The 26,510-nt window shown below is 40.9% G+C and overlaps 1 protein-coding gene across 2 annotated transcripts; it reads right to left on the reverse strand.

The window, feature by feature from the left end:
- Nucleotides 1–138: 138 nt before the first annotated feature.
- LOC119655733 (mediator of RNA polymerase II transcription subunit 28) lies at nt 139–26,344 on the reverse strand. Of its 2 annotated transcripts, XM_038061783.1 has the most exons (5): nt 26,151–26,344; nt 18,414–18,704; nt 18,094–18,339; nt 1,553–1,676; nt 139–1,480 (listed from the first exon to the last, which is right to left on the reverse strand). In XM_038061783.1, exons 1-5 carry the CDS (start codon nt 26,208–26,210, stop codon nt 1,449–1,451), a joined length of 753 nt encoding a protein of 250 aa, XP_037917711.1. In that variant the 5' UTR covers nt 26,211–26,344; the 3' UTR covers nt 139–1,448. The 2 variants fall into 2 exon arrangements, with proteins under 2 accessions (XP_037917711.1, XP_037917712.1); XM_038061784.1 differs by lacking the exons at nt 139–1,480; nt 1,553–1,676 and adding an exon at nt 8,761–9,362.
- Nucleotides 26,345–26,510: the final 166 nt, after the last annotated feature.

A 26,510-nucleotide genomic window follows, 5' to 3' on the forward strand; every position in this document is an offset into this window, starting at 1 on the left:
GGCGGTCTACCAGCGGTACATGGATAAGAGGTGAAACGCTCGCACACGTTTGTTTTTTCAGAAGGATGTATTTTTAAATTAAGTCGGTTCCGGTACTTTTTTTTATCGAAAAGGAATAGCAAAATAGAAAAATTCATGCTGATTACATAATTATTTATTTGCATTGAAAAATAATATTGCATTGGATATTTTTTTATGGTAGGTCTAAACGAAATCTGTAAATAAAATTTGAAAACTTTGCAGGATTATAATCACGCAAACACTTTGAATATTAAAATTCGGCTCGTCTGAATGATGTCAGATTGCTTCAAGGTAGAGCTGTGTTCAATTATTTTCATTTCATTCTTTTATTTTTATCATTTCATAACTGGTTTTCGCAATGATTGCAAACTAAAATCTGCATTATTATTTATGTGGAATATATCCAGAAAATCCTGAAATCAAATCATCTAAATTATTCCAACTTTATAATTTCGTTTGCCTCGAAAAATTCTAAATGTATCAAGGTGAAGTCGTGCAATATTTTCAATTTAAGAATTTTCTCTTTAAATTCTAATGAATTTCATGATGTGTTAAATATCACATGGGAATAAATTAATTAATATCAAAATGTATAATTTTGAAATGTTCAAAGTATAAAAATTCAATTTGGTTTTCATTTTTAAATTCGTTCAACTTATCATGGTAGTTTTAGACCCTTGCAGAGTCTTTGGAATTTTGATAAATTTGGTAAGTCTTTCTCTGGCGTTTCTTTCATACGTCGATCCATATTTAGTTTAAACAAAACAAAAGTGCACGAGTGAGAAATTTAAGTACTTCACCATTGGTTTATCCGAGTATATTCTATTTTTAAAAGGGGCTGGTCGCTTCACAGCTATCCACGTTATCAAGAGTTGATTGGAATATTTATGTTTTCGTTACTGTATAAAGTCTGGAAGATATTTTTCATGAAGAATTGCAAAACAAAGGTTTGACTAAAACAATTTGGTAGGCACCAATTAATCGGAAACTAAGATAGTTTGGAAATTTAAAAAAAAAAAAGAGTCGCCTTAAGAAATTTGGACACATGTTAGGAAGTTTCATGTTGAGGAACAGTTTGTTAGTCAATTTCACGGAGGATGTTAGAGGTTTCACATGAGTAGTCCATTTTTCGACAGAGTTATAGTTGGCATTTGATTCTCTTTGCTTCGAACATGTAGCTACATTTAAGACGAATGGAATACAAGATGCATATAACTTTAGTACAATTTTCAGAGGTTTTGTTTGCTTCTTTCTTTACATTAATGTTAAGTTTTCATTAGTGTAGTGACTAAAAAAATCTATTTATTCAGTAATACATATTCTGCTTCATTCTAGGATAACGGTGAGCCGTGAAACTCGGGAGCGGCGCCTCTTCCACGGCCACGGCCTCGACCACGACCTCTGCCTCGCCCCCTACCCCGCCCGCGTCACCTTCGTCCATCACCCATGCCTACAAGGTCTGCCAAGGAAAATACACATTGATTACCGACCAATTTATAAAATCAGTAGAGCGCGATGGCTCATTTGTTACCTATATTGCTTGTTGTTTTCTCCAAGTATGCTAAAGGACCCTGCAAAACATTAGCACCTTGGTTGAATGCCCCACGAGCTCCGACAGGTCCACCTTGTTGCATGTATAGCTGCTGAGCGCCGACCTAAGAAAACAGGAAAATTAAGTAGAATCCATGGTATAGCACAGTATTATGTAAAAATAAAATGAAAATTGTATTAATATGATTCCGGTTATAGGCAGAATCTATTACGCAGAATGTTCACAAGCATATTATGATTTCATAACGATTTTTACAGATGATATAAAACATCCAAAAATATTACTTGATCCGAATTAACTTGATTCTAATTAAGTTTGTTTATGAAGTTTCCGGGTACGTTGAGGGTTTCAACTTTACGGATCGTTGACGGCGTTCGCAAAGTCCTTTTCTGGCGACGGGGCAATTAGGAAGCTTAAATACTCTTAAAAAGTGGAACTATTAAAATTTATTTCTTCGTGCTGCTTATGGGTAACCACCATCGCCCTTCCGTGTTTGGTGAACATCTCTTCCGATTTCAATGTATGTTCTATGATATTTTCCGGTGTAGATTCCACCTAAACTGTAGCGTTTAATACGGTACTACGCATAAGAAACTTCAGAAACTGAAGTACAAATGCTTTGCGTTTTTCGCTATATTCAGGCATTTCATGTAATTTGTGAATCATCATAATCAAATCGATAGAAGTAGAGAAAGAGCAAGAGGAATGAATGAGTCGCTACAGTTTGACTGGGTCAGACGTCTCAGGAAGCAGAGAGAGCAAGAGGAATGAGTCGCTATAGTTTGACTGGCTCAGACATCTCAGGAAGTAGTTGGGGCCTTATTATTAGTATTTACTACTAATTATATTTAACGTGCCTGAATACCTAGGCCACCTTCAGTTTCAAGTAAGACTTTTACCCTGATACCTGGGCTAGACATGTTGGACATTTTTCTCGGATTACTCGTGGGACCAAAGCTGACCCTTATTTATCAGTCGCCGACTTCAGATTTGCGCCAAGTCATTAGGAGTTGGCCTTCCTATAAGAAGACTCGATTGCGAGAGCTTTTCTTCCAGACGCGTGTGAATGCGTGAAGTATTGCCTATACGGGACCATTCCAGCAGGCTAGGTGCACCCTACAATTCAAATTGCAAAAGTTGCAGGGAGGCGGAAGAAACTCTCAGACACTTTCTTTGCGATTGCCCAGCTCTAGCTAGACCAGGTGTGGACACTAGGTAAACAATTCTTTGGGGCTTGGTAAATTGTACGAGCTGGCTCTGAAAATCAGAACGGGCTGGATTCTGATCTTCTTGTTTTTCCCATAGCAGACATACTATTATGAGTTTCAGGCATTAAAAAAGTGCATCATAGCGCTAATTGGGGTCCTCAGAGTGGCTACTGCTACTTACCTACCTACACACTCCTTTGAACTGAGAATTAAAACATTACTGAAAGTACTTCCAACTTGTCATAAAAGGTGACTTAAAGAGATAAAAATTGGTGGGTTGGCAACCTATATCTCGCAAGGAAGCTAATGAAATTTTATCCACGCCTCGGATATGGACAGACTTATCGGTTTAGACTGTTGGCTACCATACAAGGACACGTTTTGGTTTTGGTTAATGTGTCTGCGCTCCTCGACAACGGAACAGTCAAGCAAGAGTTCCAATGTGAGAAGCTGGATATTCTCGGGTTAAAGGAGGTTTGATGGTGAAAATCTAGAGAGCATTCATCCCTCTCTTGCGGAACTATGTTACTGAACTCCTGAAAGCCGGATGAAAGTAAGCGTAAAGTAATGTTTGCGGATATATGGGAGGTGGTTTCATGCAAGATGCTGATTGCGAGATTTCAGAATGAGCAACATTTCAATGTTACGCACCAACAGAAACTTCCCGTGAAGAAAAGAAGGTGGCTTTTAGATTTCTACAGTTTCCATCGCCTCGTCATTAGTGACAGATTGTTCTAGCACACCCTATCAACAGATCAGCTGGATTTAAAATAGATGTCAGCGTACGAACAACTAGATCGACTATATTGCGAACTGTCTTCTGCATTCACGTAAAAAACGTCTTCGAAGGAATCATCACCTTATGGTCGCTGGCCTTTGCCACTCTGTTGGATTTAATACTTCGCGCAAGCCGCGAATGCTCCAAAATTCGTCCCCCCCTTCAAGGTCAACATCGATCCAGTTACCGTTCGGTTATGGGAGAATTATCTTACTGTTCGAAGAGTCCACCAGAGAATATTGACAAACATCATAACACCTGGCTGACTGGGGAACCGTGAATACAGTTCGATGAATGTAAGGGATTGTTGAAAATGACCGATCGAGCTCCGATACCGTGAGAAATTTTAGGAAGTGTTGCATAGTGAGTAATGCCGTAAACGAAAATTTATTGTTGTGCTGGGCAGGGAAGTAGATGGTGCCTTCTCATGAATTGTGCTCTTTCCGAATCTCGTGAAATCTACCACCTAAACGATAATGCACCCTAGATACTTGAGCATAGGTTATTACTTCGATCAGTTCCGAATCTTATATCAATTTATTACCGATAGAGAAAATCATCGATAAAAGCTTTAAACGTTCCTACCAAAAGCGACAACGAATGAAAGAAATGTCACTCGAGACACAACAATGGATGAAACTCTAGAAAATAAGTCTTCGGGGGCGACAGGTGATACTCGGGTACTTGAACGTGAAACATTGTTGTGAAACTGCCAGGACCTCGAGATACTTTAAGTATTGCTCAAAGCCTTTCATTTTGACCTCTGGAGTCCTTCAGACGATATATGGTGGCTAAAATTCCCTAAATCTGCGATAGCGGATCCCATTGCACAGCATAACCAGAAGCTAGAATATGAGCATCGATAACTGCACCCTGCAAGAAACTCTGCAACTACGAGATAAAACGTGATCACGGTAAAAATGTTTCGGCATTGCCATTTCTGAGGGTTTCCAAGACGTATTATCTCAGTTAACTGCACGATTCACTTCTTCGTCACACACGCGCCACTGACAAGCTGACCCGATGCTGCGAAAGGGGTCTTCTGGCAACTATTTGACACGGGGGTAATCTTAATGGTTATGTCGACGAAAAAGCAGATGGCAACCGGTGCTATGGAGGTAAAGCCGTTGGTATAAAAAGTAAGGGAGGCGAAAGTATTGTCGGTTCAGCCGACAATCATGACTGTGTCAATACATGTTCCATTGAACAGTTGTTTTCCATATTGTGAAGATTTTTATACAACCGCATTCGTGACATCGTTCAGTATTGGCACAGTATACCATATGCTGCGCGGCTACTATCTACAATGTATCACTGGATTTAGAGAAGGCGTTTGTTCTGTCGATATTCATCAAGGAAGCGCCCTTTCACCACTCCTCTTTGTTCTTGTCATGAATACTGCCACGTGGGATATGTAATAACCAGTGTCCTATATACTGTGCTTTGCAGATGTTTTTCTAGTACCTCACAAGAAAGCTGATATAATTTCGCTATTTGTGATAGCAGTGAACCAAGCTATTTAAGTACCTTATCAATGCTATCAGACAACGGTAACATGTGCTGTGAAATTGCTTCGCGCATCAACGTAACGCGTTCTACAACTGACGCTCCTTGCGATCGATACGCCTATGAGACCTCGATGGGAAACAACCAAAACGTCGATCGATACAATAGATGGTGATTGGCGGCTCTCAACACAAGTCAGACTAAGCCTATGGCCAAGAAAAATGGCGTAATCGACCCAGGCGGCAGTAGCTAACACGGAAGGATCGTCTGATTACACCAACATTCGTGTTTATTACAGCACATTAGTCTTTATCAAACTTGCCGTATCATTGAGCCCTTGTGAAGTTTCAAAGAGTCCTGATAAGCAATTAAGTGAAACGTTTACCCACCAAAACCACTTCCTTCTTCCTCCACTTTTCAGCGCATTACTCATACGATGTTACGTTACCAGGCGAAATCAAATTTTACTTGTTAGTCGTGTTGGTGTTTGTTTCCTTTTCGATTTTTTACTTCCTTCGTCTAAGCTTCTTATGGTAACTATCATCGCTGTTGATGTGAATCTCCATATATATATTCCAGGATGCGGTGTTAAGGGCCCATCAGCTGTAGCTGACGAACCTTTTATGGCAAAGTTCCGGTTCTCTGCCACACTCGGGTGAACTGATGAAACGTCATGACCAAATCTTCAGAGGTATGCTCGTTTATATCATCCTGGTACCGATCTACCTCAGATATCTGATATGATTCTGTACATCCAGCACCCTTTTTGTGCGTGGTTTCAGTGGCAGTGGGTTTCATCATCATCATCATCAACGGCGCAACAACCGGTATCCGGTCTAGGCCTGCCTTAATAAGGAACTCCAGACATCCCGGTTTTGCGCCGAGGTCCACCAATTCGATATCCCTAAAAGCTGTCTGGCGTCCTGACCTACGCCACCGCTCTATCTCAGGCAGGGTCTGCCTCGTTTTCTTTTCCTTTTCCTACCATAGATATTGCTCTTATAGACTTTCCGGGCTGGGTCATCTTCATCCATACGGATTAAGTGACCCGCCCACCGCAACCTATTGGGCTGGATTTTATGCACAACTTAATGGTCATAGTATCGCTCATAGATTTCGTCGTTATGTAGGGTACGGAATCATCCCTCCTCATGTAGGGGGCCAAAAATTCTTCGGAGGATTCTTCTCTCGAACGCGGCCAAGAGTTCGCAATTCTTCTTGCTAAGAACTTAAGTCTCCGAGGAATACATGAGGACTGGCAAGATCATAGTCTTGTACAGTAAAAGCTTTGACCCTATGGTGAGACGTTTCGAGCGGAACAGTTTTTGTAGGCTGAAATAGACTCTGTTGGCTGACAACAACCGTGCGTGGATTTCATCATGGTAGCTGTTATCGGTTGTGATTTTCGACCCTAGATAGGAGAAATTATCAACGGTCTCAAAGTTGTATTCTCCTATCTTTATTCTTCCCGTTTGACAGTGCGGTTTGATGTTGTTGGTTGGTTGGTTTTCGGTGCTGACGCTGGCACCATACATTTTGTCTTGCCTTGATGTGCAGCCCAAGATCTTGCGCCGCCTACTCGATCTGGTTGAAGGTAGACTGTACATCTCGGGTTGTTCTTCCCTTGATGTCGATATCGTCAGCGTAGGCCAGCATTTGGGTGGACTTGAAGAGGATGGTGCCTCTCGCATTTACATCGGCATCGCGAATCACTTTCTCCAGGGCCAGGTTGCAGAGGACGCATGATTGGGCGTCCTCTTGTCGTAGATCGTTGTTGATGTTGAATGGTCTTGAGAGTGATCCTGCTGCTTTTATCTGGCCTCACACATTGGTCAGGGTCAGCCTAGCTAGTTTTATCAATTTCGTCGGGATACCGAATTCTCTCATGGCCGTGCACAGTTTTACCTTGGCTATGCTATCATAGGCGGCTTTAAAGTCGATGAATAGATGGTGCAACTGAGATACAGAGCAGTTTCAGTTGACCGTCCTGCCCGGTAAGCGGGTTGACAGTGATGTAGGGAATTAGGCTTTAGAACGTTAGTTCTAATATAGTTGTCTATGACCTTCACCACCGTTTTGAGTACGAACGACGTTAGGCGAATTGGTCTGAACGATTTAGAGTGAAAAGGATCCTTTCATACCCTGGGAATCCGGGAAATGTTCTGAGAAATAGGCGTACCCTGCCCTCTTCATTCTCGGTAAATGTCCCATCTTCCTTCTTCAAACAGACGGAGGATATTGCCCCGTCTTTGGTTATAGCCTGTCTGGTTGCTTCTGTGATCTGTTCGATCCCTTCACAGAATTCCCTGAAGCTGTTCCGTTTTGCTTCCCTGATTGCGTTGCTATACGCAGTCAATGCATTTTTGTAGCTCTGCCAGTCTCCGGTTTATTTTGTCCGCTTGAAGGGTTTCCACCATGGTACATCCCTTGATGACTTAACTGTCTTAGAAGGCCAGCTGGCCTCATAAGCGTTAATGACGACTGTGTTGAGGTTTAGCTCGCGTTTGGTATTTCGCTAGGTGCACGCGAATCCTCGTGTTTGTCTTTATTTTCCAGTATCCGGCAGTATCCGGTGCGGACCCACGATGAGATGACGAATACTGCCTCATCTGAATTTTGTGCAATGACTCAAGAGGGATCAAAGTGCTCGAAGGACCTCCCCCCTCACATTTTCGAGTCTGATTGGCACGGAGGGAGATCGTGTCGACGGAACACTTCGATGGAGCGTCAATGTTTGCGGGCGGAGCCTCACGGTCAGTTTCGCCATTTTTTCAGTTTTTTTTTGGGGATAACTCTTCCCTTTTGATCCTCTTCGGCCACTAAGGATGGTCTTTTGAGCATTGCTATTACAGTTTGCTTCCACCAAACTTATTTCAGACAGATTCGAATCGGCAATGAGAAAGGTGGGAATTGCGGAAGTCACCCGAATTCACTTACCACAAAATCTGATTACAGGCGATTTCTGCGATCTAACGTCAAGACTTTAGACTGAAATCATCATACAGCTGTTCAGTCCAATTGAAATCTATTAAAATATACAAAAGCTGTCTCCCGGCTGGCATTATGTCTCAACCACTAGAAAAGTCCGAAAATAACCACGAGAAACATTGGACCAGAAATTGCAATGTGTCAAACCGAGATCTACTTCTGGAAAGGAAATTGAACAGAGTCCTGTAAACAATCGAAATGTCCATCTTATTCCGTGTTTCAACGGGCACTGGACAGCATCACTAAGCTAGGTAGCCTATAGGAATAGACTTGACTGGTCCACGAAAAAATAACCATTTTTTTGAATGGATGCACATAGATGCAGATTTTTGGCAGCTAGCGTTATTGGTGACTTCTTTGGGTTCTGAAAGAACAAGAAGGATTAACAAGTGTCGATTTACTCGCGTGCGACTTCAAATACGGCGGCATTTATAGAAGTGAAATCGGAGAAGTTTGGCTTTTCTACACCTTGATATCTACGCACTATCATTTTATAAAGGGAGCAATGAACACAATTTTATAACAACTCGAATGCATGGCGGCTGTGTGAAAAGAAAGGAGCAATTTACGAAAAAAAGCAATCAGGGGACACTGGATGAATGTCTAGAATGCATGCCAGTTCGACTGAGATAAAAAATCTTCCAAATCACACCACGAAAAATCATCGTTTTCCTATATTCCCACATTTGCATAATTAAAAGAGAGAATTTGTTTTTATTTCTAATTGTTTTTTACTATTTTCAGTCTGTATTCTGAGCAATATTCAATATTCTTCATCTTTATAAATTATTAACATTTTCTCATAGTTACATTACATTTATATGTATATATGTATTTGTATATGAAATCATTTACTTTAATATATTATTTATATTTATTTACTCTAAAAAATTGCTTTGTATTCATGAAAAAGGTACACACAAATATTGAAAATCATTCTTTGGAATAGATTTCATATTTTGTTGTTGCTTATGCATTCTTTGTCATTTGTATTTTGTATATAAGATCATTAAAACGTAGCCAGCTTTAAAAAAAGTTCCTTTTCATCTCATAAAAAGTGTAATTTTAATATTACTCTGCTAAGAAGAAAAACCTACATAACTTATATGCATTAATCATACTAAGAGCTTCATAAATTTGTCTGTTTTCTTTTGCATTTGAAAATCAATTTTTTTCTACTCGTAACTGTGAACGAGAATCAACAACGAATCCTTCTAGTGTGTGTATTACGTACGTACACGCGCACACTATTTAGTTACATAGAGCGTGAAAATCTTTCATTTTACCGCTTAGCCAATTTCCCGAACGACTGCAATTAAAAAAAGAATGAAAATAAAGGAAATGATAAAATTTTGTTAGCTTCTATTTTTTTGGGGTGGTTTTAGATTTTAATGTTTGAATTTGTGGAAAAATGAAAGTTGTATGTCAATTTGAATTGTTTATTGTATGTTCAATAGCTCGAAATTTTGAAAAGTTATTTAAATGGTTTTTACGAAAGCATCATTTTTTTATGTACAGCCGCTATGAATTATGTAAATGCAATTTTTCTTCAGCATGAGTATATTGTTCATTACAACCTAGATTCAGAGGAATCAGAACTTAAAAACACTTTCTCTCTTTGCTTACGTCTTAAACATGCGCCGGGTTTATCGGCACAGATTTCATCCTAAATATGCACATGTTTGATGATAGTTAAAAGTAAAAACATTACTTCTGAAATATTCTATACCCTAACATTTTTATAGTTCATCCGCGAAACGTCGTACAGCTCATTGACTGGATCCAACAATGCCTGGCTAACAGAAGAAATAATTTAATACAGAATTATTACTTGCTGTACATTTCCTTACATTTCAAACATAATTCATGTTTCCTCTTAGTTAAGAGCAGTAAAGTGGTCCCAGTTTCTCCGAAATATAAATGGGACCAATTTGAAATCTACAGCAGAAATGAACTTCTATCAATCTTAGTCCTTGTGGAAGCTCTTCCGCTCAAATAAAGTTTGTTTTCATTGAATTTTTCGCAAGTAGACTTGTTGGGCAAATGTTTTGAGTTGTGATTATTTTAATATGCAAAATGTGCGGAGTGCCTTATTACTTATTTATATCCTGATACAGTTTAGAGAGCACGTATGAAACATAGTGTCACTACAAAATCAATTCGATTACTCAACCTAGTTAAAGATTCATGTTGATTTCGATGTTCCTTTTTGGCGGAATAAATCTAACTTTCACGACAATAATAATAGACATAACTGTCATCTTTGAAACAGGAAACTGTCAAGTAGCAAAAGGTTTGAAGTTGTAATTATTGTTAAATGCTTAAATCATCTATTATTTAACGATTCAATGATTGAGTTGGTTGAATACCAGCCTCTCGATCTCATCACCCCGAGTTCGAATGCTCGTCATGGATGTTTGTGCGCATCTTTGTGCTATGCTGCTGCTGTAGGTTTATCGCATGCACAAACATTAGGTAAAAAGTGGAAGCGCAAATCCGCAGCTATTAAATCATACGTCTCGCTCTTATGTTTCACCAGCTCATGAAATAGAGACTCTGATTCTTTCTGTTTCCAGTCGCGAGTCTGAGTCATCAGATATTTCAGCAGTTCTACTGGCTGATAATGGTCGTGCATGTCTGGTTGTATTCCCAATGTTCAATGTTTCGGATGGCACTTTCAATAATTTTTAGAATTTCAGCCCAATACCTAGAGGGCTCGAAAACTTTATGGTGTAGAGGCAGAGGTTCCTCCTTTTCTAACCCGATGAGAATTCGTGGCAATTAAAAAATCGCTGCAGTCAACCCGCCTTAGAAAATTAAGGCTCTATAAATGGAGGATATTTTCATATCATTGTGGTAAACATTGATTTGCCAACCCCGCATTGGAAAGGGAAGGAAAAAAGAAAGCCCCGCTTTCTACCCCAGCTGAAAACCCATAATGGCTCTCTGAGGGGGGCTATTTTCGTAACATTAGTGACCCTATTGGTAAGGAAATCATCGCCGTTTGTACAGAGGGCTGCCCTTGCCCCACAATCCCCTTCTACACCAATGCGGGGCAACCCCCCTCTCTAATCTCCCTTGCACATCGCGACGATCGCCGATGTTTAGAAAAAGTGGTCTTCTTCTTCCTTTTGTGTACCCTCTTTATTCCCTCCCTCTCCGGAGGTGACGCTGACAAATCAACGTTCACCATGATGATATCAAAATACTCCCCATTTGAACCGCCATTACTTCTTAAAAGGAGGTGACCATTGCGACTTTTCAACGATCTTTGAGAGAGAAAATGGCCCGCTTCTCTATTTACACTCTCCTTTCCGCTTGGAAGATGAGGTTCAAGTTAAACCCTACAGTTTTGACATGAAAATAGCCCCAATATGGCGCGCTATGACTTTTTAAGCGGGGATAGCTGTCGCAATTTTTTAACGGCTTGAGAGAGGGACGCCTCACTTGTCCTTTTACATACCAACAAATACCAAATCAAAACATTACCATGACGATACAACAAAAACCCACTTTGAAGGGCCATAACTTTTTTAGAGGATCGCATAAACTTCTCACTCCCAACGAAGATGGAGTTTAAAGTTGAACCTTTAACCCAATGGGATGGTATAGAAGTTGGTCTATCACAGCAATATAGCAATTTTCGTGACGATCGAGTGAACGCTGTAGAAGTTTATCCGTTGGAGCACTTTCTGGTGGCGAGTTATGGCAACCTATATAGTTCAAAAATCTCCATTAAAAAATACATGTACAGTGGAATCCCGATAATTTGTACATCGATAATTTGCATTTCCGGCTAATTGGTACAAATTTGCCGATTCCCGTTACTTTGTACTCCCGATAATTGGTAATCCCAATATTTCGTACCAAATCGTCAGTCCCTTGATATTACACCACACCATCACCACAAACGGATATACATAGCAACAACATCCACTTTTATAGAATCAGATTATATAATAGATAAAATTTTTAAAATGAAATTTTTATTTTAGGGTGCGTTCTCCTATTGAAAAAGAAGATTCGGTAGCCAAGTTTTTGAGATATTTCAAAGTTGAAATTAGAGACGCGGAAACACATCGAGGATAAACGTGAGAACAGCGAAGGTGAGGAAACAGAAAAGGCTAGCCCATGCCATTATTTCACTTAAAGATAAACTTGATACGTGCTTCTAGCTTTCAAGCTGCTCGACAGAGAGCAAGTTGGTGTTGGCTTCGGATCCTCCTGCATTGACCATATCCACGTCCTACACATAATTTTGGAACGATGCGCGGAATTTTGAACTTCGCTTCATCTGCTCTTCATCAATTTCGAGAAAGCTTTCGATAGTGTGAACAGGGAGTGTAGCTAGTGTGCTGTACAAGGGAGAGGCATTCCGATAGTCATTATCTGAGCGACATATGATGGCACAAAATGTCACGTGCCGCTCCTAGGCAAAATCTCAGGGGATTTTGAGGTGCAAACCGGAGTCTGACAGGGTTGCCTCTTGCACCGATATTATTTCTTCTTGGTATCGGTGGCGTTCTTTATGCTGCCTTGTTTGGAGGGCACGGAGGAGTTCAACGGACGATGACGTCTTCGTTTGCTTTTTCACAGAGTCATTTACCTTGGCCAAATGGCTCCGAATTTGGAAAGAAAGGCAAATAGAATTGGACTGAAGATAAATATTAACAAAACCAAGACTCTCAGTCTAACAGGTCATCATAATCTGCCTATTTGCATTAATGGACCGAACAAAGCAAAGCAAAGACATCGATTAATTTGCATACCTAGGAAGCATGATTTCTGCTGACGGTAGCACCGAACTGAATCTTGCCCGAACTGGAAATTCAATTATCTCAACACCAAGATCAAGTTGAGACTGCCTGTGCAAGCGTTCTTTCTGCGTTGGTATATGAGACAGCACATGGAATGTCACCCCCACTGTTACTTAAAAGCCCTAAGTCTTCGTCAACACCTGGCTGCGTCGTATCATCGGGGTACGCTTGCCTGATACTTTTACGAACGAAGAACTTGGACGGCGCACGAAAAACACGCAATCATTCGTTCGTCGGGAGCAATTAGCTCACCGTAATAACCATTGTGTATGAAAGATCTACTCTCCATGATCATTTCAGAAAATTGTTAAAAGGTTACAAATACGAGCTAATGCAACGCTTTGCAACAATATCTAACATGGGCGAGCAACCAGTATCTGCGACAATTTAGTTGCAGAAGTCATGTGCACATCACCCAGCAGTATATATTATTATGACGTAAATAAATTCAACAGACGATCCAGACCTAAAAGAAGTCATCATTAAGAGAAAAACCAAATATGTTCAGCGGTTGTTGAACTCTACCAACCGCCATGTGACGGTGTGTAATGTTGGGTCAAAGGAGACCCATTTGTAATAAGCTACAAATGGACGCTCTCTGGCTAGTTGGACAGCGTAACATTTTGAACTGAGTCGAAAACGTTCTCATTCCCTACTTCCGCCGCTTTTCAGGTTTATAATTGCTGTTTTCTGTTCCTGTTTATTTCTCCGTCTTTTGATTCCTTCCAAGCAAAAAGTTGTAATTGACGTATCTCGCCAGCCATCAAGTTCTGCGAAGTGCATGACATCCACTTTATATTCCACCTAGCAATTGAACGCACTTGTTGCAGCTGCTCGACGTCGGGTTTTCCAACCATGAAACCGGGATGTCCCCTAATTCTCATCGAATGGAAGCAAAAAAAGACAGGCACCCCTGCCTTCCCCGCTCTTTTGCGCTGATTAATAAGCAGCCTGAACATGAACGGGCGCGTCGTTGTGAACGGCGTCTCTAATGGCGCTCTCGCGTTTCTTTCAGCAGCTGCCACGAAAAAGTATAGCTTAACTTGCGATCAGACTTGCAGCAACTGGTGAAAAAAAGGTTGAAACACAGCCAAGATACCACGGGCCACAAGAACAACAAAACGAGGAGTGATTCCGGCGGAATACACGACATCATCTGACAATACAAGCACCAACTGAGACAAAGATTCATTTTTATGTTTTTTAATCCATTATTTTGGTGTTTTGAAGCAATAAACAATAGATTGGTTGATTTTGAATACCTTGGCAATGATTTTTCCGACTCTCTTCCTAATAGTTCCATTTCATAATTTCGCATTTGGCTTTTTTGCTTGAAATCCCAGCCCCGATCAAAAACAACTTTTGCACCCTTCAAAGTATTCGCTATGAACAAGAAAATAAAAAAAAACATCATATTTGGTCAAAGTGGAACTTGGCTGATTGTGTCCCTTGAAGTATACTAACCCCAAAAAGTTGTGTCCTTAGTGATATTGTGGAGCAGGTCAAGCTTTTAAACATATCAAGCTTTAAACAGGTCCTACTCCTTCCAGAAAGCGTGGCGGAGAACGCGGAAGGGAACTCAGTAAAGAAACCATTTTGGTCATTAACGAAAGCTGAAGAGCTCAAGTAGCCTTGCTAGTATACTTAATTCTTTTGTCTTCTAAGTCGATAGATCCAATGTCATAAAGTATGATAAAATGATAAATATTGTGTACTGAAGCTGCTTCAGTGAATTTGACTTACAAGTCATCTTGCAGCAGATAGAACGATTCGGGAAGATTTGTAATAGGCGAAGTTGGGAACCTTCTATTTATCCCGTCACGGGATGTAGTAGCCATAAGGAGATGTGGACCATGCAGCACCAGCAGGTTAGGATCGCGTCTCTATCACTCAACATCACTGACGGGGAATATCGTCAGGATAAAGGTATCGGTTAATAATTGAATTTATTTGCGAGATACCAATAGAAGATCAAAATGATATACATGGGTAACTTCTTTTCGCACGCCATATCTTTTTGAGCGTTTGTTTCTGAGCATCTTATTTTTGTGCGCACGCAACGCGAGCGGTAGTGATCGGATATTTGTCGCAATCTACTGCGATACTGTTTTAATTCTAGACAGTTGTGTGCGCTGGTTTCGACGATTCCGAAAGGGAAATTTAAAAAAAACGCTTTGAAAGCATTACTAAATGATAACTCTACTCAGTCAGCAACAACTACTAACTAAGCTCAGCGTCGGCCAGCAAACCATCTCCAATCATCTACATAGGAAAATGGGTGTTCCATCATCTGAATTAATGCGGAAAAGATGTATCATTTGCTTTTTCACTTCGAGAGAGAGACGATAAGTGAATCCATTGCGAGAACCCGAAGCGCAAGAAATCGTGGGTTTCATCCGTCGAGCCTTCCATATAGACGCCAAGATTGACCCAATTCGATAGCGCACTTGGTGGATATTGTGCTAGGAGCTGCTGAAACTAGGGCAGACAAACATGGCTGAACGCTACCCGCAACAACTCATCGACTTGAACCATGCGCAAGTCTATGAGTTGCCGCGAAAAAAGGTCGAAATGAGCACGAAGACATAGCAAAATAATTTTGCAGCAGGACAATGTCCCAGTCCTCTCAACGACTTTGGCAAAAAAAACATTATTTCCACCCTCTGCTGGGAACGGTTACCTCATTCGTCGTACGCTCCGGACCTCCTGCCCCCAATGACCACTTATTTTCTTCAATGGTGTACGAACTTTCCCACTTTACCACACATGAGGAAATCCAGGAACAAGGATTCATGGGTAGGCCGCATCCAAATAAGAAACCTTCTGCGGGGAGGGCAGCCGCAACTTGTGCGATCGATGACTTAAATGTGCTGCAAAAAAAACCTTCTGATTTTTATATAAAATGAAAGGTCGTTTTTCAATGCAAAAATGCAGAATTATTAATCTCTAAATCTGTGCATTGGACGTTAATAGGGATCTAAGTGTGTATTCTTGCGGTGTTTCTAGCAATTAACTTAGTTGGAAATGATTGCACGGTTTTTGTTTTTCGCTAGTATTCCAATGTGTAGTAAACATATACCGATATTTCGGTAGTCGCTTGTTCCTTTCTTGCTAAGCGTCTGCTCATTGCAGAGAGAGAATGAGCAGACGTATAGCGAAAAAATCCGTTCAATCGTTTTCGAACGTCAGTAGGCGCTTTTTACTTTGAAGCAAGAAAATCCAAGCTTTGCAATTTAAATCGTTAACTTTCGGCTGTCGTTTGCCCGAATGACACAAACTCTGAGTATCCCTCCCAAGAATATTGATGAGGATTAGGCCGCCATCAAAAGTGTCTTAAGCTCTGCAGCAAGTGACGACTCTGTGGCGGTTCGATGAACGAAAGGTGCTGATAGCTCTGTCGATGGTTGTGAACGAGAGCGACGCGTTGGAACTCTACTACAGTAAAAATTATGAGAAGTACGGCATAGCGTTGGCCAGGAAAACTGAAGCTGTCGAAAATAGCAACGATTTCACTAAGTGGACGTGTTCAATGGACGCTGTCATCTTTCCTCAAACACCTGAACTACGCTGATAACATATTTTTGTTCTCTCATCGAGTTATGAACCTTGGCCAATGGCTCTGGACTTGGAAAAGAGCACACAAACTCCGACTGAGATAAACATCATCAAAATCAAAGTTCTCAGTTTGGCGGGTCATCGCATTCTTCCTATTTGCGCTAATGGACAACATTTCTCTGTTTCGTTAGATGGGGGTAATATGTGGAAAATGACCATCATTGTCACTATATCTGCGCCCTATCATTGGAACTCTGGCCTGAAAAAATCACAAATGAAAAACTTAGCTTGCGTACGGGTTGGATTCCCGTGGACCATGCACAAATAGCAGTCGATAGGCCACACATTGAGAGAGGGCGATAAATTCGCGTGGGTCACTCCAGAGCTGCATGGCGCAGAACGATGCAGACAGAGTACAAACTTCTTTGAAACTCTTGGAGAGAGGTGAGGCACATCACCAGCAACCGATAAAGATGGTATCTAGGTGTGGTTGATACCCTATATCCCATAGGTGTCTACGGTAACAATATAATTGTAATTTTTAGCAAAGGATTTTGCATAATGAATGTTTCCAGAGTTTACTGTGGTTCACTATAGTATCGGGGGCAGATTAATTAAGTACTTTGCATGAAATGAAAGAAAAAAATATATATCTTAGCCATAAACCTTTATGGAGGCCCGAAAACTTGCACAAGCTCTGAATTATGTTAAATGATGTACTTTTAACAATAATATGGACATTACCAATGGAAAATAAAACAAGAGATAGCATTTTTGAAGGAATTATTACTGCAGTGAAGAATATCGATATCTCATTTGAGTGGTTTTTCGTTCATATTATTAAGGAATCATGAGTCGAAGGAATTGTTAAGACCAATAACAGATTAATTAAACCCCTGAAGCAAATAATGAGATAATTTCTATTAATATATAATCGCTTGACTCACTGCTTCCTTTACAACTAGCTTGTTGCCATGACCCAATGCATGTCAAGTTTTATAGTGAAAAAATATCTCCACCATTAAGAAAGAGCATCCTTATTATAACGTACAAAACCATTATCCAAATAGTGAACAGTCAAGTTAATACTTCGATAAATTAGTCGACACTGAAATTATTGTGAAATTCTAGACTATTTCATGACCATGACGTTGTTATACGACTAGTTATTAATGATTTATCGTTGTAGACGAGATTTAATGAGAAATGAGAATCACACCTATACTAGAATAGCTTGCGATAGGAAAAGTAGAAGAGTAGAAGTGTGATTTTGAACTCAAACCACCACGAAATTATGTTTAATTTATCTATGCACTATGGTGAAAATGTATCCAAAAGCAGAATTACAAAGAAGTCGTTCATTTAAACATTTTGAAGAATTTCACTTTTGCAATTTATAATTTAGAACACAATTGCTAAAAAAATTTGCATTTACATAAAACAAAGACCAATAATTGAACTAATAATAAATAATTGCGTGCATGAACTTAGAAATTATCTCATGAAAGGTTTTATCCAATTAGAAAGGGCACGTCGTATTTTTTTTCCTCAAATGAGATAAATTCCGCGTTACTGTTTATTATTAGAAGCGAGAACTAAAAAATTACTTCAACAAAGTTTGGATGATAGTGTTAGAACATAATCAATACTTTATGTCGTAAAACTTACCTGCATCTGTTGCATTTGCTGCATCTGTTGTGCCTGAAGCATTTGTTGTTGATGTTGTTGCTGTTGAAGATGTTGTTGTTGTTGCAATTGAGCTTGAAGACTTCCCGGGATCCCACCGGCCCCACCACCTCCGCCACCAGCGCCTCCAACCATACCCATTTGACTTGGTCCGTTTTGTGGAATACCGGCAGGATTGGCATTTATCGCTCGCATATCGGGTTGTGATTGAGGTGGTTTATTATAGCCCTGTTATTGGAAAAGCAGAAATTAGCTCTGAACTTTGAAACTAGACTTGGGCGTGAATCCAAACATTTTCTTACTTGCTGCTGCTGTTGATCGGAAAGTAGAGATTTCCATTCTTCTAGACGTGCGTAGTGTTTATTGATTAATTGATCTTTTCGTGCAATTTCGGCTTTGAGTTCCTGATTTTCATCCTTCAAAAGCATTTCGGGTTTGAGAGCTGAGATCACAAAACGCTTTTGAAGGAAGAATGCTTCCATTTGACGTGCGACATCGATGAATTTATTTGCTGTTGCCTGTACTTCAAATTCAACTTCTTCTTTTGTTACGCCTGTATTGGATTCTTGTTTGGTGAGGGCATTCAAGCAGGCCTGCGAGTTAATGAAAACATATAATGTTATTGTTATGGAATAGAATAAGAAAGGTAAAGATTTAAAATAAAGTTCGAACAATTGCGGGTGAGGATTCCGTTTACGGGTTTTCGCTTAACAGGAACTTTTGGGTAACCAATCCAAGTACGGAAGCCTCGACATGCACGTAACAGTCAGTGAGTGGGGAGGAATTGACTAGGCCGAGATGGTCAAGTTCGCGAAATTGAAAGTGATGAAACTTAAAAAGTAACAGGAGGGACTTCATGAAGTCACAAAATAGTAACGTTAAGGAAAGTCAATTTCATTATGATCTTATCGGCTATCGAGGCGCGTGGGGAAAGTCCCTAGAACAATAAATGATATGGAAAAAAAATGAGGGAAAACTAAGAAGCGGTAAGGAAAAAAGTATGAGCAATCAAGGGATAATCAACCTTTCCATCACTCCGAAAACTGTTGTTTGGACTCATCTCTACCTTCAATGCGGTCAAAGGGAGCAGAACCGCCTGGCTCGGCAGGAACTGCTGATCGTAGTTCCTGCTGAGCTGGTAGTTCTACTTATCTGGAAATCCTAATAATCTAACGTTTTACTCTGGGAGCGATGATGAAAAGGGCCTCCATCTTGAAAGAGCATTTGCGTGCGCCCTACCCTAACTATCTTCGAACAAAGAACACTTCAAAAGCTTGATCAACAGAAAACAGTCTTTTTCCCAATTTGGACCCTCTTGCAATAATCACAACAATACCCTTCGGGATCACCTTGGAGCAGTATGTGGAGTGTTCTACGCAGGAGAGGAATTCACGAGAAACTAACAACTAACAGAATGTCACATAATGGGATAGAATGACATGTACTGCATCTAGGTAAAATTGTGAAGGAATTTGAAATCCAAAATTGATTCCAACAAGGTTGCTGTCTTGCACCGATTCTGTTTCTTCTTGTTATCGGTAAGGTCGAATTTGAGAAACAGGTAGGCAGGGTCAGAATGAAGATAAATACCAATAAAATAAAGGTTCTTAGTCTTTTCTAATCTAGATTATTTGCATGCACACTATTCGTTGTTATTGTTTTTTTTACACGTTCTTATTTGTTATGAGATTGTGCTGCACAAGTCGAATAGAACACATCCACGACGACGATTCGAACCCAGAGCAAGGGAATCCACAGGTTAATGCTCTAGCCGTCAACCATCGAAGGCCACCAAGGCGTTGTTTCTGTCGATGGCACCTCCGAATTTGGTGTTGCTCGACATAACAGCACTAGATCCGCCGTCGATGTTTTGACTAAAATCTGATGTTATTTCTCACCAGTGTTCTCTCTGTACTGCTATATGGGAGTACAGGTGATAAGTACCTCTCACGATTACCATGGTGGAACTCGGATTTGTAAAACAGAGGAGTCCGACCGGAGCACTCTCCAACTCCAGTTCTGAAGTCTGATTCAGCTATTGAGTGGAATTGGGCGGCTAAATGACCATTATGAAGAGGCATTTGCGAAGAGACCCACTTAAGGTAACCTTAAAGTTGAACTGGATTCTTTTACGTTGTTAGTCAGCAGCACCTATACTTTAAGAGCAGGGTATACACAGAAAGTGCTGAACAAACGGCAAACCATTCGCTTAGAATGCACTCCCGAGGCAGCATCCAAAATCTCAGTTTAGTGGCGAGAGGTGAACACAATTCGAATGACTGGACTTTGACTAGCAAAACAACTTCGCTTAGGCGAATTGATATAAATCTGCAGGCCCGGATAGCATTATCTTTTCGAGTGTCGCGGTCGGCGTAGTACTGATTCCTCCGGTAATAATTAGGCAACCGGGCTTTTGGTCCCGCGGCAGTGTGAAGCCACACGACTACATATAAGCTGCCTGTGATATGTATGTAACATTTATATCCAAACCAGGGAGATCCACCTAGACGAACGTCACGGAAATTTGAAATTTTTTATAAAAGAATCCGGGACCTTGGAAAGTGGGAGTCGAAAACCAGTGGTCCTTAAACAACCACGTGGGTAAAATTGAGAAAGTGAATCACCAATATGTAGCCAATGTAAGGAATAGACGGAGACGGCTCTGTATTTTATATACAGCTGCTCGGCTTCCTCAATGAAGAATCTGCCTCTGGAAGTTGTAGTCAACAAATTAAGCTGACCCTCACTCACCCGAAATCTCCAAAACTTAGTTAACATTTCCCTCGAACGTAGAACTGCATTGGCTTACACGTCAAGTATCGGTAGTGGTCTTGATTAGAAGACGGAAGTAGCAGTGGATAGGTTACATTTTAAGGATGACAACTCCATTGCTGGTATGCCATGCAATTGGATTACTATTTCACGAATGAGTAAGTCGCCATAGAAACATGTAACACAGAAGGGTTATAGCGAAATGCAATTTTTCGGGAAGGTCTGTACAGGGGCTAGAATACACTTCAGAGCGAACCGGCAAAATAGCGCGCTATAGATGATTAGGGGATAACGGCAACCATATATGAATCGCAAATCCGAAATTTCAATTTTGATACCTCCAAAACTCAGCCAAATATCAAAATATTTCCTACTTTGCACTTCTTTTGGTCTGTCTCCCCAATCAAGGGTATCATCGTCACGAACCATTTTATTTGCCTATAATTTTCACCTTGTGAGCAGGGGCTTAAGAATACACTCAAAGTCTTCATTGCTTGTCGTTAAAGGCGACTAAAAGGGATAGAAATTTGCAGGCTAAACTTTTAAATTTCGAAACGTTACTGCAACCGAAATGTGATCAAGGCCTCGGATAGAGACTGACCTCGATAACGGTAGCGTGGGTCCCCAGAATGCTTGCTTTCTCTAACTAAGCCAAATAAGATGATGGAGGAATCGCCGCAGAGCGCTATGATTTCAGAGGTGTATACCGCATCACGAAAGAGCATGCATGTGGTCGCAAACCTTTCGATGGTCCTATGAAGGATGTTAACGATGGACCTTTTATCCGTGACAACGAGCACCTTAAATGGCAGAGAAAACATTTTACCAGCGTTCTCCATCTTATAACATCTGGTGAAGTTCCATCTCTTGCAGATGAAATGATTAGTCACCGTAACTTGGGGATACAGTCTGCCCCTCCAAACAAGAATGAAATAATCTCGGCTATCAATACACTCACAGGCAGGGCAACAGCGCTGGGCTTGACGGTCTCCATGCAGCACTGTTCTCTGCTACTTTCATCCACCTATAAATCCTTCTAATCTAAGATGTTTGCCAATAAGTGAAAATACGAATATTGTTTCCTGATCAAGATGAATGTAGAGCATCCACATAGTATGTTCGTCTTAAACGTTTTTTCCTCCATTTTTCAACAAAATTGTGCTTCAGTTTCATTATCATCAAACTACTACTCACTGACGTTTTACCTCTTCAACCATCGCTCCGTCGAAGTAAGCATAGTTTTCAACATTTTCAAAAAGGGCAATTACTCTCAATACCACAAAGAGGGATATTTGTACGTTTACTGCCGAAAGTTTTAGCGACAGAAATCAGGATCGCTTCCGCTCTGGATTCACCTGTACTCAATTCGGATCATTTTGCTCTCTTACTTCCTCTTCATTGATTTCGAGAAGGCTTTCAATACTACTTGTAAGAAGTAGAGGGATTGCATAGAAAATAGCTACTATTCGAGGAACTTATGATAGCGGAAAATGCATTGTGCTGCGTCAAAGTAACGTTTCGGAAGAATCCGATACGGTTGCATTCTGCGACGAGATATTACTCCTCGTTTTCAGTGACGTTCTCCATGTTCCTTTATCCAGCGGGTTGGACGGGTGCAATGGACGACGTTATATTTCTTCAAGCATCCTCTACTCTGATGGCACCTGCTTGGTTCCACACGAAATCATGGGTTGGAGAAGGAAGCAAGCAAGCAAATCGGTCCATCCAGAAAACTAATATTTTCAACTTGACGAGCCATCTCACCGCATTAACAGAAAGAAAGTATGATGGCCCCAAGCCCAGGTAAAGGAGGAGGGTTGGAGGCAACGTACTCAGTACTATCCTCAGTAAAACAAAAATAAAATGCTGAGAACAGTGAGAAAGATAAATAGAGTATAGTTGGGAGTTATTCCAATATGCTAAATCCTACCTGATCTTTCTTGGTGACAGACCCTGCGACAGGTCGGCCAAGAAAATGTATCCAATGTAGTTAGAAACAAGATGATCGGATTGAGTCACAAGCCTCGGAAAAATGCTAGGGCATCCATTTCAGTCGACACGGCAGGACGAAAGCAAATTAGTTCGAGTGAAACAAATGCAAGCTGCGAAATTGAAAGGAACGCGGTAAAAATGGCTATTAACTTCTCTATTTTGGAAGCCCACACACTCAATATGGTGTTGGCATTACCATATCAGAGGTTTTCCGTGATGCCATTAAAGAAGTGAAACGATTTGATGATCGGCTGATGACCATTATATCAGCTGATCGCACTATTCACTTCTTCACCGCATATGCACCACAGACAGGTTGACCGAGAAAGATGCCTTCTGGTAACTTCTCGATGAAAAGACTTATCACGTTCCTGCTGACGACTATATCATTACCAGCGACCTGAAGGGTCATGTGGGTGAAAAGGTGTGTAATAGGAAATAGGTGTCATAGGGGAAAGGAGTTCGCAACGCGCAATGAAGGTAACGAGTGTATAATCGATTTAGGGGACACCCATGACGTTGTACTTATGAATACATGGTTCATCAAACGATTGTCCCATCTTCCTACATTTTATAGTGGGAACAGTAAAACGTGAGAAGAAAGAAGAAATGATCTCACTTACGCGATTACCAACCATTACGAATGTGGAACCAAATGAAAGACACGATCCACATGCCTCTGCAACCCTCGGAGTCATCAAGCCGGCTAAGCGATACATCAACCGAGATACTTGGGATGGCGAGAAAGATCTGCATCGACTTGCCAAAAGTCGTAACGAGCGCATACAGGATATCGAACACTTCTGTTGCGTTAATGACAAGAACGGTACTTTGCTTACCTACCGTCGAGCTGAGACGGATAGATGGCGAGAATACTTCGAGCAGATCATTGCTTGACACTTGAAGCAGTTCCACCTGTCAGCACAACTGAAGTTAAGGAGGCAATAGAACGAATGAAATCGGGGAAAGCAACAGGACCTAACGACATCGCATCTGAGCTCTGGAAAGCGAAGAGCTGGGACCCAACATTGTGGCTCAGTGAATTCTATAATCGAGTGATTCAGGAAGGAAGAACACCATCTGACTGAAAAGAAAGTACCACAGTTCCAATATGGAAAAAGAACGATAATCCAGCAGAATGTTCAAATTACCGTCCGATCCGGTTACTTTTCCATACCATGAAGATTTTTGAACGCATTCTTGACAACCGTATTCGCGAAATCGTTGAAATAACCGTGAATCAAACCGGATTTGTCTAAAACTGTGGAACTACTGACTCAATACAGCTGTGCGGTTACTCATGGAGAAACACCGTGAGAAGCATCACCCTCTTTACATTGTATTTCTGGACCTAGAGAAAGCGTTTGAGCGTGTGTCATACGCACTCATCTGGTATGCTCAACGACAACACTTAGTGCCAGAAGAACTCGTGCGCTGGGTTAAACTACTCTACCACGATCCTAAAAATAAAGTTCGAAGTAGGGTGGGTGTATCAAAACCGCTTCCTGTCTCTGTTGGTGCTCATCAAGGAAGCGCCGTCTCACCACTTCTCTTTGTTCTTGTTATGGACACCGTTACACCGTGAAACTGAATTTTCGACGACCGATCCCCATGAAACAGGCACAATCACTGTCAGCGGCAGTGATCTGCCCAGAACTGAGTGATTTAATTACCTCGGGTCAACGTTATGAGCCAATGGAGAACTGTGTTATGAAATTGCTTCACACATTAACGCAACCTGGACGAAGTGGCGTTCCAAAACTGGTGTTCTTTGTGATGAACGTATCAACAAACGTCTCAAATCTAAAATTTATCGCAATGTCGTCCGCCCCGTCGCCCTCTATGGTTCTGAAGGTTGGCCGACTATAAGAGACAATGAACAGCTTCTTGGGGTAATGGAGACGAAGATGTTGCTTTGGACTAGTGACATGACACGTTTTGATCACATCCGAAATGAGGATATCCGCGATCGTTATGGGGTCGTACCGATCGTTGAAAAAATGCGAGAGGCGCCTTCGATGGTATGGTCACAGAATACGCGCTTACGTGAATTCACTTGCCAAGATTGGTCTGAACATCGAAGTGGATGGTAAACGACCAAACTGACCAGGCCGAAACAACGGTAGCTTGATACGCTGGATGGGGATGTAAAAGCCTCGAGATTGCATCCATATCAGGCATTTGATAGAGCCAAATGGCGAACCGATCACAACGAGCCGACCTTACTTGTGAACGGGACAAGGCTGAAGAAAAACAATATTAACAGAAAAAATCGAAAGTGTATATTTTGGAAACGTTGTCTCTGCCCACTTCAGCATCGAGCTTGAGCTCCATGCCTGCGTTGATCAATGCCTCCTCTGGCCCGTAGCACCTTGAATGAAAAACTACGTTGGCGTAGAGATCAACTGCTATTAGGCATGTATTTTATAAGACAAAAGTGGCAGTGGTTAGGTCACAAAATGATGACAATTTTATTTCTGGATATGTCGTCTATTTGAATCCACTAACACAGAGTGGACGACGAGTGAGAGGCCCTAGTTGTGAAGTGCGAGCTTCTCAGGAAAATGAAGTGGCTGAAACATAGTTCAGCAAACGAGCGACCGCGTCACATAGCTCGATTTAATGGATAACGCCAACTATATATATGATGAAAATCCGAAATTTCGAGTCATATTTTGATTATTTTCGTGTTATTTTTGCCTCTTTTACAGAAATTCATCGCAACGCCACGGAAAGGATAGTCGGCCTCTAGTAAGGCTACCATCGTCGTGCTCATTTTGTTCTCCAAGCTTTTTCGCGCAGTCTTGATACCGTCTCAGTTATTTTTAGTCTGTTTTTTGTATACAAACTGGTGCAAATCGGAGATTGAAATCGCAAACGCAATATACCTAGAATGGACCTAGGAAGGCCATGTACTTGGAACAGATATGTTGATTAAGGATTAGCCCGGACGGGGCAGACAATATTCCAAGAAAATTGATAATTAATCAAAGCCAATGATATGTTTATCATAATCAATGTCGTTATTCGAAGTCATTGCCCGCCAACCGGCAAAACGACACTCCTCCACGTAAACTCACTGTCTCACCTGACCAAAGTCAAACAACCACAAATCCAAACAAACGAATTAAATTCATGAAATTTTCATGAGCCCAGAACACAACCCGTCACTACATTTGAAATTATCTCAGAAATAAAGTTAACAAACAAAACTCGGTAATTGATTCGCGTTCATTGCACTCATAGGTCTTTCACCTCCTCCAAATCCAACTCACCTGAAAAGCCTCTTCGAATTCATCCATCAGGTTCCCATTACCGTTCGAGGAAGAAGCCATTCTATTAACAAACACTAAATGCAATAAACCAAAATCATTCTACACAAAATAAACTTGAAAAAAGTCCGACCGTCGCGAGCGGCATGTCAACTTCCCGACACCGATCAATGTTTTGCCAAGCATCTTCCCTGAAAACTCCGAGTACCAACCGCGTCGACGAAAAAATCAAATTATCCTTTCTGTACTAAATGTCAGGGTTACCAATCCAACAATGCCTAATGTCAAAATCAGCTGATTGCAGTTGCTGGAAAGTGCATGGAAGTATTGGAGTCATGGTTAGTTTTGAAACAATTCGATTCC

Source organism: Hermetia illucens, chromosome 4 (assembly GCF_905115235.1).
Source record: "Hermetia illucens chromosome 4, iHerIll2.2.curated.20191125, whole genome shotgun sequence".
In the NCBI taxonomy this organism is placed as follows: Eukaryota; Metazoa; Arthropoda; class Insecta; order Diptera; family Stratiomyidae; genus Hermetia; species Hermetia illucens.

Bases quoted from the DNA above. Each gene is read 5' to 3' on its own strand.
- LOC119655733 (XM_038061783.1), bottom strand. From the start codon at position 26,210: ATGGCTTCTTCCTCGAACGGTAATGGGAACCTGATGGATGAATTCGAA. The intron at 18,340-18,413 runs GTAAGAAAATGT...TTCCAATAACAG, and splicing joins CCGATCAACAGCAGCAGCAA to GGCTATAATAAACCACCTCA. The intron at 1,481-1,552 runs GTAACAAATGAG...TTTCCTTGGCAG, and splicing joins GAAAACAACAAGCAATATAG to ACCTTGTAGGCATGGGTGAT.